The 13,458-nt window shown below is 38.2% G+C and overlaps 1 protein-coding gene across 1 annotated transcript in view; it reads left to right on the top strand.

Annotated features, from left to right (window-relative positions):
• Positions 1 to 4,215, top strand: part of DMGDH (dimethylglycine dehydrogenase) — a 44,086-nt gene extending 39,871 nt beyond the window's left edge. Inside the window, exons 15-16 of the mRNA XM_058172534.1 lie at positions 1,284 to 1,418; positions 2,142 to 4,215. Coding sequence (XP_058028517.1) covers positions 1,284 to 1,418; positions 2,142 to 2,357 — 351 coding nt within the window. The 3' untranslated portion in view covers positions 2,358 to 4,215. The remainder of the gene's footprint in view (positions 1 to 1,283; positions 1,419 to 2,141) is intronic.
• The last annotated feature ends 9,243 nt before the right edge of the window (positions 4,216 to 13,458 follow it).

Raw genomic sequence — 13,458 nt, 5'->3', positions numbered from 1 at the left:
ATGGAAAGGAAAAGGAGTCATAGACAGGTTTTCTTCCTCCCTTTTTACTCTGACCCCTTGCTGAGGAGATACAACGCATTTTTTTTTCCATTGAAAAAAAAGACTGGTTGAAAACCTGCTTGTCTGAATGTGTTGCTTAGTCTGTGGAACTGCTACAAGGTTTTCTCCACTGTGTTGAATATATAATTGCTTCATAATGACAATCTGGCACAGGCACTTGTTTGAAATGCAAATTGCAATTCTGGAGGCAGGAGCATAGACATTCATCTCTATTCTATTCTAGTAACTGGTGGAAGTGCTATTTTTTTGATAAAATTGTTCCTGTTGAATTCGCTTTTCCATAAAAAGTGGAATGGATAAGAATCAGAAACTAATTAAATGCTTCTGGGAAGCCTTCCAATTGCTGTGTGTTCCAGTAACTATTCAGAAGCATCCAAGTTTCACAAAGCAATCAGGCTTCCAACTCTAGACAGGCTTATGTGTGATAGGACTGTTGAGTCCCCTTTATGGCCTCCTGACCCACAGCTTGCTACCTGCTTCTTAAAAAGGAGCTGAGAGTCTAGGACCGTGATAGCAAACCAATGGCACATGTGCCGGAAGTGGAACACAGAGCCATCTCTCTTGGCATTCCAGCTGTCGCCCGTTGCTCTTCTGGGTTCCGGCACGCACGCAGGAGCGCCAGAAAGCAGAAGAGCAGAAGCTGAGATTCCGGTTTCCGGTGTGCACATCCGCACCAACCAGCTGGTGTTCGCGGATTAATGCATGCCAGAAACCGGAAGACCAGGTGACTGGCGCACATGCACACACCGGAAACCAGAAACCGGAAGCTCAGCTTCCCAGCACACGCATGCATGCCGGGGAACTTCTGGTTTCTGTTGCTCACACACACACATGCACACGCGCTCCCGTTTCGGCACTCGGTGCCAAAAAGGTTCACCAACAGTTGTCTAGGAAGACTCAAGACCTAGTTTCAGATAAGATGCTGTTTAGTTTGTTTAGTCCAAAGATGGAAAGTTCCTAGCACCAGGAGGCCAAGCACCAACAGCCATTCAATTTTGTGTGCTTCAGCCTAAGCATGTTCTTCTCCATCAAAACCCCAACAGCCTCTAGGCATTGGACATCCCCCAACCATCCTGGCTCTGCAAACAAGCACCACCAATGCTGTCTTCCACATTATGTCCAGACCTGAAACCTGATTAAAAATTTCCAATTAATGCCCAAAAATTAACTGCATCTATAACCCAGTCAGAATCTACTAATCACTTACTATCTTTTTTCCCCAGCCAGCAGACTTCATAGGAAAGAAAGCACTGAAACAGATTAAAGAAAAGGGGCTTGAAAGAAAACTTGTGTGTCTCATCTTGAAAACAGATTATGTTGATCCTGAAGGAAATGAAAGTGTTTGGTATAATAACAAGGCAAGCAGATTTTAGTTCAAATAATTGAAGAACATTTTTCTTGAACCCCGTTTGTATTTACTTCATTTTTTAAAAAGGCTTTCATTTTCAGTAGATTTAATTGCAAAAGCTAATGTGTCTTCAAGTAGAAGGTGGGTATATGTTGGTGCATGTATACCAGGGGTGCCAAATTGGATTTCTTTGACAGCCAGATCAGCATTATAGTTCTCCTCCACGGGTTGGCAGGGTGGGGGGGAAGACGGCCTGGATGGCCTCCTGCAGTATTTTGCTGGCCAGAACAGGGTGCGGGGGGGCCCCACGCCCTGTTTTGGCTCTCAGATTTAAGCACCCTGTAGGCCTTGAGTGTGATGTCCCTGATGTATACTGTACTTGCTGTAAGTCAGCATTCCTCAGTCTGACCTCCCACTTGAGTTCGGATTGTAGCATTTAAAGGAATCAAACAATATTTCGACAATATTTAGTCTCTAATAGATTTTTTGTCATGCATAGGAATTAATCTGCAATATTTTTCCCCTCTGGACAAAAATGGTCCATTGAAACAGAATTATATCATCTAAGTATCAATATAATCTCAGTATTTTGCCACTGTTTAAACTAATACAATCACATATTTGTCTTTATTGCATACTACATATGTTAGAAGTTAAATACTTAGAAACACAAATTGCATTAACTGTGTATTTTATACTGTAAATCGATAAGTGATAAATTTTAATTTTTCAGGTTATTGGCAACACCACATCTGGATGTTACAGCTATAGTACTCAGCAAAGTCTGGCTTTTGCATATGTTCCTGTGGAACTCAGTAAAGTTGGACAGAAGCTGGAGGTTGAGTTGCTAGGCAAAAATTACCCAGCAACTGTTGTTCAAGAACCACTGGTAATGACTGAACCAACAAGAACACGGCTTCAAAAGAAAGGCGGAAGTTCTAAAGTATAAATAAAGAATCACATGATTGTCATGATGGACAATTAAGATGGGATTAAGTTGATTTGAAATGTTGCTATATTTGAAATCCCATGTGACTGGAATCACATAAGATAGAAAATGTGAAAGAGCTTTTCTGGTGTAAAAAGCTACGTTGTGAATATTTGCATTTTATTTGGGGAAAAATGTAACAACAACAGTAATAATCGTCATAAGAAAATATTCAAGAGAAAAAAATCATGTTTACATACTTAAAACATTCAATACTGTAGTGTTTAGTAGGCTCCTTCAAACTGATTTTAAGAACACTGATTTTATCTGTATGCCTATATCCAAATTACCTGTGCCTTTATTATTTAAGTGCTTGATTATCTGCCAGAAATATAATAGCTCATCTCCAAATAATTGATGAGTAATTCTGATCTTAGGCAGAAATTACTATCCATTGATATCTTTAAAAATCAAAGGGAAAAGAAAGGGAGAAGAATTACAACTTGCAAAACAGCGTAGTAAAAAGAAAACAAGGTTTTTGCAAAGCTACTGTTTTTATATTCCTGAAACAAAATATTAGGTTACAGGTAGTCCTCAAGTTACGTCCATATGTTTAGCAGCTATTCCAAGTCACAATGGTGCTGAAAAAAGTGATTTATGACCAGTTCTCATTTTAACAACTGTCACAGTGTCCTCACGGTCATGGGATTGCAATTTAGGCTCTTGGAAACCAGAATATAATTATTTTATGATTTGCTGAATGACCTGATGATTCACTTAAAATCGTGGCAAAAAAGGCTGTAAAATTGGGTGCAGTCCTATGTTTATTTCAGTCCCAATTGTGGTTGTAATTTGAGGACTGTAATTTATACAACTTCCTTTCCACAATAACAAGCAGATAAAAGTTCAACCTGTTTTGAAAATATACCATTTCTTGATGGGATGGGACAAGAGCAATGAAGAAGCTACTAGTTTCTGCATTTCCCAATTGGAAGAATTCCGATTTGAAAGAACTTCATGAGTGCTTCCATCTGCCACCTGAACATTAAGACGGTGATCAATTCCTTATAAACAATTTTTACATTAACATAGTAGCAGAAAAGTGGATTTTATTGCTTATATTTATGCTTGGAATTTTTTACATTAGTAGACAAGGTTGTTGCATTAAAGTAACAGAACTACCATAGAAAGAAAAAGACCTTTTTGGACAACAAAACGTCGTTTGAATGCTAGGAAAATGTGAATGCCACCATCTGGATATACAAATGAGTAACAAATGCATATCAAATAAATTTAAACATCATTTTTCTTCTATGTTCTGCTCCTGTGAAGCACCTGAAGCAGATTAAAATGAATCACGTAACTAATGGCCATATTTGATTCAATCTGAAAAGAGGAAGTTTCAGCAAAAGTTTGTAAAACAGAAAATTATGTGTGAATATTGAGAATATTCTATTAGGACCACAAGTAGTTAAAAATGGGCTTTGGGACTGGACTTTCTGTACTAAACAAGGTGATCATATAACATGATGTCACATGACAGTATCACTTAGTGATAGCAGTTCCTGCCTTCTTTCTGCATAATTGGTGCCTTCTTCATTGCTTTCCTCTGATCCCCTCCAGAAATGCATAGTTTCACAAAAGTTCAAAAATTTATCTCTTTGTTATTGTGGAAAGAAAGTTGTGTAACCTGATCCCTGCATCAAGAAGTTTATAGGTTAGAAAATTAGTAGCCTTTTTCACTTAAGACTTCTTACTTCCCCCTTTTTTAAAAGAGCATATATATTATGTAGGATATAGCATCTACATAGCATGAAATATTTTGCTGCTGTTTGCCTTTAAATATCTATAAAGTTGAATTAATAAATTTATTACATAACCAACTTCTAAATTTGTTTTATGGTACTAAACAATTCTGTTCTCTTTGAACATTCAGTTAATAGTTTGGAGATTGCTTATGATAGCAAAAAGGCATAAGGTATATAATAGAGTCCATGAGTTTTGCTGTCAATAAATAAAATATCTTTTACAGGTGCAAACCAGCTGTATCAACTGCTAGATAAAACTACTATCCCTTTATTATATTATCTATCGTATAGAATAGAATAGAATAGAATAGAATAGAATTTTATTGGCCAAGTGTGATTGGACACACAAGGAATTTGTCTTGGTGCATATGCTCTCAGTGTACATAAAAGAAAAGATACGTTCATCAAGGTACAACATTTACAACACAATTGATGATCAATATATCAATATAAATCATAAGGATTGCCAGCAACAAGTTATAGTCATACAGTCATAAGTGGAAAGAGATTGGTGATGGGAACTATGAAACGATTAATAGTAGTGCAGATTCAGTAAATAGTCTGACAGTGTTGAGGGAATTATTTGTTTAGCAGAGTGATGGCCTTCGGGGAAAAACTGTTCTTGTGTCTAGTTGTTCTGGTGTGCAGTGCTCTATAGCGTCGTTTTGAGGGTAGGAGTTGAAACAGTTTATGTCCTGGATGTGAGGGATCTGCAAATATTTTCACGGCCCTCTTCTTGATTCGTGCAGTATACAGGTCCTCAATGGAAGGCAAGTTGGTAGCAATTATTTTTTCTGCAGTTCTAATTATCCTCTGAAGTCTGTGTTTTCTTGTTGGGTTGCAGAACCGAACCAGACAGTTATAGAGGTGCAAATGACAGACTCAATAATTCCTCTGTAGAATTGGATCAGCAGCTCCTTGGGCAGTTTGAGCTTACTGAGTTGGCGCAGAAAGAACATTCTTTGTTGTCCTTTTTTAATGATGTTTTTGATGTTAGCTGTCCATTTGAGATCTTGCGATATGATAGAACCCAGAAATTTGAAGGTTTCTACTGTTGATACTGTGTTGTCAAGTATTGTGAGAGGTGGAAGTATGGAAGGGTTTTTCCTAAAGTCTACCACCATTTCTACGGTTTTGAGTGTGTTCAGTTCCAGATTGTTTTGGTTGCACCACAAGGCTAGTCGTTCGACCTCTCGTCTATATGCGGATTCGTCATTGTCTCGAATGAGACCAATCACTGTTGTGTCATCTGCGAACTTCAGTAGCTTAACAAATGGATCATTGGAGATGCAGTCATTGGTATACAGAGAGAAGTGGGGAGAGCACACAGCCTTGGGGGGCCCCTGTGCTAATTGTACAGGTATTTGATGTGATCTTGCTTAGCTTCACCTGCTGCTTCCTGTTTGTTAGGAAGCTTGAGTATAGAAAAGTGATGAAGCACTGTGCGCAAACATGCAGATTGATTCTACAAATAAAATGTATTTTTAGTCTGATTCAGCATGACTTTTTTTAATTTAATTTTTCCTATTTCCTAGTTGTCCAAGAAAAAAACTTAGCTTATAGCAATCCTCTAGAAGAAAATGTTGGGAGTTGTAATCTAATATACAGTATTTGACAGGCACTGGGCAAAGCTATACATGAAATTCATTATATGCATACTTTCCATGATAGATTGCAAATCCATTAAGGTGGCTTTATCTGATACTAACCCATAACATTTCCTTTCTATAAGAAATGCATATCTTAATACAAACTTATAAAATATGCTATGCACTTTATTATACTAGTCAAAAACTATTTTAAAAGATCATTTAGATAAAAATTGCTTAAATAAATAGAAGCTTCCAAAGAAGCTTCTATTTATATAGAATTGATATATCTAAACCCCGAGTACTGTAAAAAAACTGGCGCTAGGCTCATATAAATCCAGTTTGAATAATCAGGACTGCTAATAATTCAGTACCTACTGATCATGCTGAATATCCACTTAGAAAACAATAACATTTAAAACATGGCAGAACTGTCTCTAGCAGGGTCCCCAGCCTATGGGGTCATGGGCTAATTGCCTCTGGGCAGTGTGAGTGGCCGGCTGATGCATGTGCCTCCATGCATGTGCACAGCCCCACTTGTGTGAGCCTCATCACAGGCACTCATGGCTCCACTCGCACAAATTTTATTGTGGATGCTCATGGCCTGTATATATATATACACACACACACACACACACACACAGAATATATACACATATACATGTATATATACATAAATATATATGTACAGTATAAGGTAATAGTATATGGTAATGTGTCAAATGGATAACATATACCTTAATTATTTATTGAATAATTTCATTGACTGGATAATCATAGATCAGCTGTGAATATTGACCTAAATGCCAACTCTTTAATGTTTAGATTAACATTTATATATTGTTTCTGATAAACACAATAGGCATTGCTATTTCCATGTTTTATGTCAACAGGTTTTTGTAAGAAAATAGCAACTAAGAGTCTGTGGATGAAATAGTGTTGAGTGATTATTACACTTCCTGACCACTAACTGAAATATGTTACAGCAAGAAAAAAAAAGTTGTTTGGTAGAATTCTGTCACAAAGTTTACATCAGACCATCCTAAATTCATAGTCCCCTGAAGTTTATGCAAATATTTCAGTTAAAACCATTCTTATAACATGGCTAATTCCATGAAGCATATTATGTATCAAGGTGTGTATATGTATGTATAAAACAAGTGGAGTTAATCTAGGTTCTAGTGCAGCATTAGATGAATAGAATTTTTTATTGGCCAAATTTGATTGGACACACAAGGAATTTGTCTTGTTGCATATGCTTTCAATGTACATGTCTTTCGCAGTACCTTTTTCAAATTTGGGTACTGTCCTCTTTGTAAACAAATTAGCAGTCTACGTGGACAGATTACATATCTAGAATCTCTAATCTATGCTCTCCAAGCAGAAATTAGGTACCCAATTCAGCCATTCCAGCTGCTGAGCCATCAGCCCCCTCTACCACAAAGATCCTGCAGGAAAAGGGCAGTATGGACAACCGTGGGATCTGGCAGGGTGAGAGCTGTGAACCATAAACACAAAGCTTTTACAGTGTCCCAGTATAACAGATATAGTGCCCTTGCTGACCTAAATAGGAACACTAAAGTGACAGATCAAGGTAGTTGTGATACTGATAACTCAAACAATCAAGGGATTATGGTTCAAGATGAAGAACTTACTTTGGAAAAGTGTGAACCTACTTTGGAAAAGTGTGTATCAAGTATTACAGATCGGTCACACAAGAAGAGCAAGGTATCCAAAAAGAGAAGCCACCTTCTGATTGGTGATTCAATTGTAAGGGATGTAAATTTAGGAAAGGATATGGAGGTTTTGAAAGACGCCAGGTGTCTACCTGGTGCTACTGCCAGCAGAGACAAGAGGCGTATTCTTAAGATAGTCAAGAATGCCAGTAAGGATTCTGATGTTGATGCTATTATACACCTTGGCACAAATGATCTGTCCCAAAAGGATGTGCTTTCTGTGCAGAATGATTTCCAGAGCTTAGGGTATGAACTTAATAGCATAGGTTGTAGGCTTAACTTTTCAGAGGTTTTACCAGTACATAAGGAACAAAAAGGTAAAGGCCAGCGTGTAGTGGAGTTTAATGTGTGGCTAAAGGAGTGGTGTATAAGGAAGGCTTTGGTTTTATTAGTCATGATGTCTGCAACTGGTCCAATGAAAAATTGTACAAAGAGATGGATTGCATCCATCAAAGAAAGGGACTGAGTTACTTAGCAATACATTCACAGATTTTCTGGATAAACATTTAAACCGAACAGTGGGGACAGAGAATTAACTGATATAGAAAATTTCTGTCCCCAGCAATCGAAAACTAAAAGGGTTATCAGTGCATGTAACATAGATGTCTGTATGGGTAAGACTATCAACCATGCTATCAAGCAAAACCAAGCATTTAACAGTGAGTGCCATACCATGTGCACTAAACTAACAGGTGGCATGAAAGCAGGGGCAGTCAACACAGGTTATGTAGACAGTAAACACAAGATCAATCCAAATGGACTCAAATGTCTATACACCAATGCACAGAGTATGAGGAATAAACAGGGTGAATTAGAAATCCAAGTAAATGAGGGTAGATATGATATTGTTGCCATTACGGAAACTTGGTGGGATGAAACTGACAAATGGAACATACAGCTAGAGGGATATAAATTATTTAAAAGAAATAGACCAAATAAAAGAGGAGGTGGAGTTGCACTATATATAAGAAATAACTACATCTCTACAGAAATAGAGCACAACAATGATGAAAATCATCTTGAATGTATTTGGGTCAATATAAAAGGGTGAAAACGATATTGCCATAGGTCTATACTATAGGCCACCCAACCAAACAGAGGAAGTAGATGAACTTTTGCTAGTCAGCTAACTAAGGTATGTAGGAAGCACATCACAGTAGTAATGGGGATTTTAACTACCCTGACATCAACTGGGAAACAAACTCTGCACCAAGTGGAAGATCCAACAGGTTCCTAACAAACCTAGCAGACAACTTTGTTTCCCAAAAATAGAGAAGGCGACAAGGATCAGCCATATTGGACTTAATTCTCACTAACAGAGATGAAATGATAGAAGGTGTTGAAGCTACAGGAACCTTGGGGCAAGTGACCACGCAATATTGGAATTCAACATTAAGCAAATACAAGTAGTAGAACAAAGTCAAACTAGAGTCTTGGACTTTAAGAGAGCTAATTTCAATAAACTTAGAGAGATCTTGAGAAGGATTCAATGGATGAGAATCCTCAGGGGGAAAACAACTCAAGAAGCTTGGGAAATTTTGAAAAGTGAGATTATAAAAGCACAGTCTAACACAATACCAATGAAGAAGAAAAATAGTAGATCACAAAAGAAACCAGCATGGATGCATAAAGAACTATCTGACAAATTGAAAGACAAAAGGACAAATATAAAAAGTGGAAAGAGGGGCAAATAACTAAGGCAGAATATCAGCAACAGCCCGAGCCTGTAAAGATGAAGTGAGGAAAGCTAAGGCTCACAATGAACAAAGGCTAGCGACAAAAGTAAAAATAATAAAAAGCTTCTTCCAACATGTTAAAAACAAGAAAAAGTCAAGGAAACAATTGGCCCATTGCTGGGAGAAAGTGGCAAGAAGATGACAAGCAACAGGAGAAAGCAGATCTACTTAACTCATATTTTGCATCTGTCTTTACACAAAAGGAAAAACAATCCAACCTATCAAAACAGCACTACAAAAACAGATTAGAAACACAAGTTAAAATAGGGAAGAAAATGGTAAGTGAACACCTGTCTACCCTAGACGAGTTCAAATCACCAGGACCGGATGGATTACACCCCAAGGTTCTGAAGGAACTGGCAGACGTGATCTCAGAACCACTGAACTATATCTTTCAAAGATCCTGGAGCACAGGGAGCTGCCAGAGGACTGGAAAAGAGCTGATGTAGTTCCCATCTTCAAAAAGGAAAAAACAGATCCAGGAAACTACAGACCTATCAGTCTGACCTCAATACCGGGAAGATTCTGGAAAAGATAATCAAGCAACGAATCACCGAACACCTAGAAGCAAACAAAGTAATAACCAAAAGCCAACATGGGTTTGTCAAAACAGATCATGCCAGACTAATCTTATCGCATTCTTTGACAAAATGACAAAATTAGTAGACCAGAGGAATGCTGTTGATATAATTTACTTGGACTTCAGTAAAGCATTTGATAAAGTAGACCATAACCTACTACTAGATAAAGTAGAAAATGTGGGTTAGACAGCACCACCACCAGATGGATTCGTAACTGGCTGACCAACCGCACTCAACGTGTAGTCCTCAATGGAACTACATCCACATGGAGGAAGTATGCAGTGGAGTACCCCAAGGCTCTGTTTTAGGCCCAGTACTCTTCAACATCTTCATCAATGACTTGGACGAGGGATAGATGGGGAACTCATCAAATTTGCAGATGACACCAAGCTGGCAGGAATAGCCAACACTCCAGAAGATAGGCTCAAGTTACAGAAAGATCTTGACAGACTTGAACATTGGGCGCTATCTAACAAAATGAAATTCAACAGTGAAAAAGTAAGGTTCTACATTTAGGCCAAAAACAAAATGCACCAGTACCGTATATGTGGTACCTTGCTCAATAGTAGTACCTGTGAGAGGGATCTTGGAGTCCTAGTGGATAACCATCTAGATATGAGCCAGCAGTGCAGCAGCCGTTAAAAAAGCCAACACAGTTCTGGGCTGCATAAACAGAGGGATAGAATCAAGATCACGTGAAGTGCTAGTACCACTTTATAATGCCTTGGTAAGGCCACACTTGGAATATTGCATCCAGTTTTGGTCGCCACGATGTAAAAAAGATGTTGAGACTCTAGAAAGAGTGCAGGGAAGAGCAACAAAGATGATTAGGGACTGGAGGATAAAACATATGAAGAACGGTTGCAGGAACTGGGTATGTCTAGTTTAACAAAAGAAGGACTAGGGAGACATGATAGCAGTGTTCCAATATCTCAGGGGCTGCCACAGAGAAGTGGGAGTTGGGCTGTTCTCCAGAGCACCTGAGGGTAGAACAAGAAGCAATGGGTGGAAACTGATCAAGGAAAGAAGCAACTTAGAACTAAGGAGAAATTTCCTGACAGTTAGAACAATTAATCAGTGGAACGACTTGCCTGCAGAAGTTGTGAATGCTCCAACACTGGAAATTTTTAAGAAAATGTTGGATAACCATCTGACTGAGATGGTGTAGGGTTTCCTGCCTGGGCAGGGGGTTGGACTAGAAGGCCTCCAAGGTCCCTTCCAACTCTGATGTTATGTTATGTTATGTTACATATAAGAAAAGATATGTCCATTAAGAATCACAAGGTACAACACTTAATGATAGTCATAGGATACAAATAAGCAATCAAGAAACAGTCAATATAAATTGTAAGAATACAAGCAAGAAAGTTACAGTCATACAGTGATAAGTGGAAGGAGATGGGTGATAGGAACGATGAGAAGATTAATAGTAGTGCAGACTTAGTAAATAGTTTCACAGTGTTGAGGGAATTATTTGTTTAGCAGAGTGATGGTGTTTGGGGAAAAACTGTTCTTTTTTTCTTTTTTTTTATTCAAAAAGTTTTACAAAATTTTTTTCCCCCTTTCCCCCCCTCCTCTCCCCTCCCTTCACAACCCCCCTCCCCTCCCGACTTCCCGGAATGGGCACAAGGTATAGTTAAAAATAAAACAAACATATGCTAAAAAATTTTCATCCCAACTTAATTATACCCCTACAATCATCAATTCCTAACTTCCCCCAAAAACAGTCAAGAATAATACATCATAATCATTCAAAAACAGTCTGATAACTCTTAGTCTGATATCTACGTTGAATATAGTCAATCCATTTTTTCCATTCCTTTAAGTATCTTTCATGATATCTTTCAAAAAGGCTGATATCTTCGCCATCTCAGCCAAATTGGCAACCTTCAATATCCATTCTTCTATTGTAGGTACTTCTTTTTTCTTCCAGTATTGTCCTATTAATAATCTTGCTGCTGTTATTAGGTTTAAAATCAATTTAGTCTCAATTACTGTACAATCCGTAATAATTCCCAACAAAAAAATTATGCAGGAACTTTATCTTCTTTTCAAAACATTTTGTAAAATCCACCAAATTTTTATCCAAAAGGCCTTTATGTCCTTACAAGTCCACCAAATGTGAAAATATGTAGCGTCATCACAATTACATCTCCAACATTTTGCTTGCATATCTGGATACATACACGATAATTTTTTAGGATCTAAATGCCATCTATAAAACATTTTATAAAATTGTCCCTCAGATTCTGTGCCTCATGAATTTAACATTTCTAACCCAAATTTTTTCCCAAGTTTCCAATAATATTGGCTCCTGAAAATTTTGTGCCCACTTTATCATACAGTCCTTTACCAAGTCCCTTTCAGAATCTATTTCAAGTAACACATTATACAATCTCTTTATATGCTCCTGAGACTGATTTCTAATTTGCTTTACCAAATTTCCCTCGTTCTGCTCTATACCAATTTTCTGATCTTCCTTCCATCTAGCACGTAGTTGCTCATATTGAAACCAAGTATAATTTTTCCCTTCCTCTTTTAATACGTGCAGAGATTTTAATTGCAAATTACCTCTTTCAGTATACAAAAGATCTTTATATGTAATCATTTCCTGATTCTGTTCTATATTTATGTTCTCTATTGTATGTCTAGGACTTGCCCATATAGGAACCTTATAATTTAGTTTATAAGAGTATTTTTTCCAAACACGCAGAAGAGCAGTTCTTAGCACATGATTTTTAAAGGCCTTATCCACTTTTTTGTCATAAATTAGATATGCATGCCATCCATATAACAAATCATAACCTTCTATATTCAAAATTCTTTCCTCTGTTAAATTAAACCAATCACTTATTGCAGAGAGAGCAGCTGCTTCATAGTATAATTTAAAATTGGGCATTTTTAAACCTCCCCTTTCCCAAGAAACTGTTCTTGTGTCTAGTAGTGTGCAGTGCTCTATACCGTCGTTTTGAGGGTAGGAGTTGAAACAGTTTATGTCCAACAACCAAGCTCAGAGAGCACTAAGGACCCCTCAAATTAGATGTGATACAGTTCAATTAACCCTACAATAGGAAAGGGGCTCTACTCTTCAGAGGGAGATGAACCACTAGTCTTTTCTTGCTCACTTATATGTTCACAGTTGGCCCAATCTCACTTTTCTATCTCCAAGATGTGAATATGTTGGCTGGAGAATTGTGGGAGTTAAAGTCCACAAGTCTTAAAGCTGCCGAGTTTGAAGACCTCTGTTCCAAATGTTCAATACAGCTACAGCCCCATTCACCAAAGCGGAGGACGAGGGATACTAGAAGTCGTCTTCCAGCAAGATTGCACTGGTGCAAAACCTGCTCTCTAAATGGGGAACTCTCTAAACGGGGAACCGGGCCCAGTTTAAGAAGCACAAAACAAGCCGGCCAGTTCTCGGGGTTGCACTCTGCACCCGATATTCATTTCATCACACGGCGGGCTATTAGCGAAATCGCCTCAACTGCACAGATACCGGTGGAGTTTCCCCTAGAAAAACGCGCTTCAATCGAACCAGCCGGCTTCTAGTCCCGCCTCCTTTCATTGCCCTGGGCCTGGACGAAGCTGTTTTCGTCCGGATTGGGCGGATAGTCTGACTTTGATGGCGGTCCCGCCTATAAGGAAGATCATAATTCTTCCTTATAGGCGGGC

The sequence above is a fragment of the Ahaetulla prasina genome, chromosome 2, assembly GCF_028640845.1.
Source record: "Ahaetulla prasina isolate Xishuangbanna chromosome 2, ASM2864084v1, whole genome shotgun sequence".
Classification (NCBI taxonomy): domain Eukaryota; kingdom Metazoa; phylum Chordata; class Lepidosauria; order Squamata; family Colubridae; genus Ahaetulla; species Ahaetulla prasina.
The sequence above is the reverse complement of the archived record's forward strand: the minus strand, read 5'-3'. Positions and strand labels throughout refer to the sequence as shown.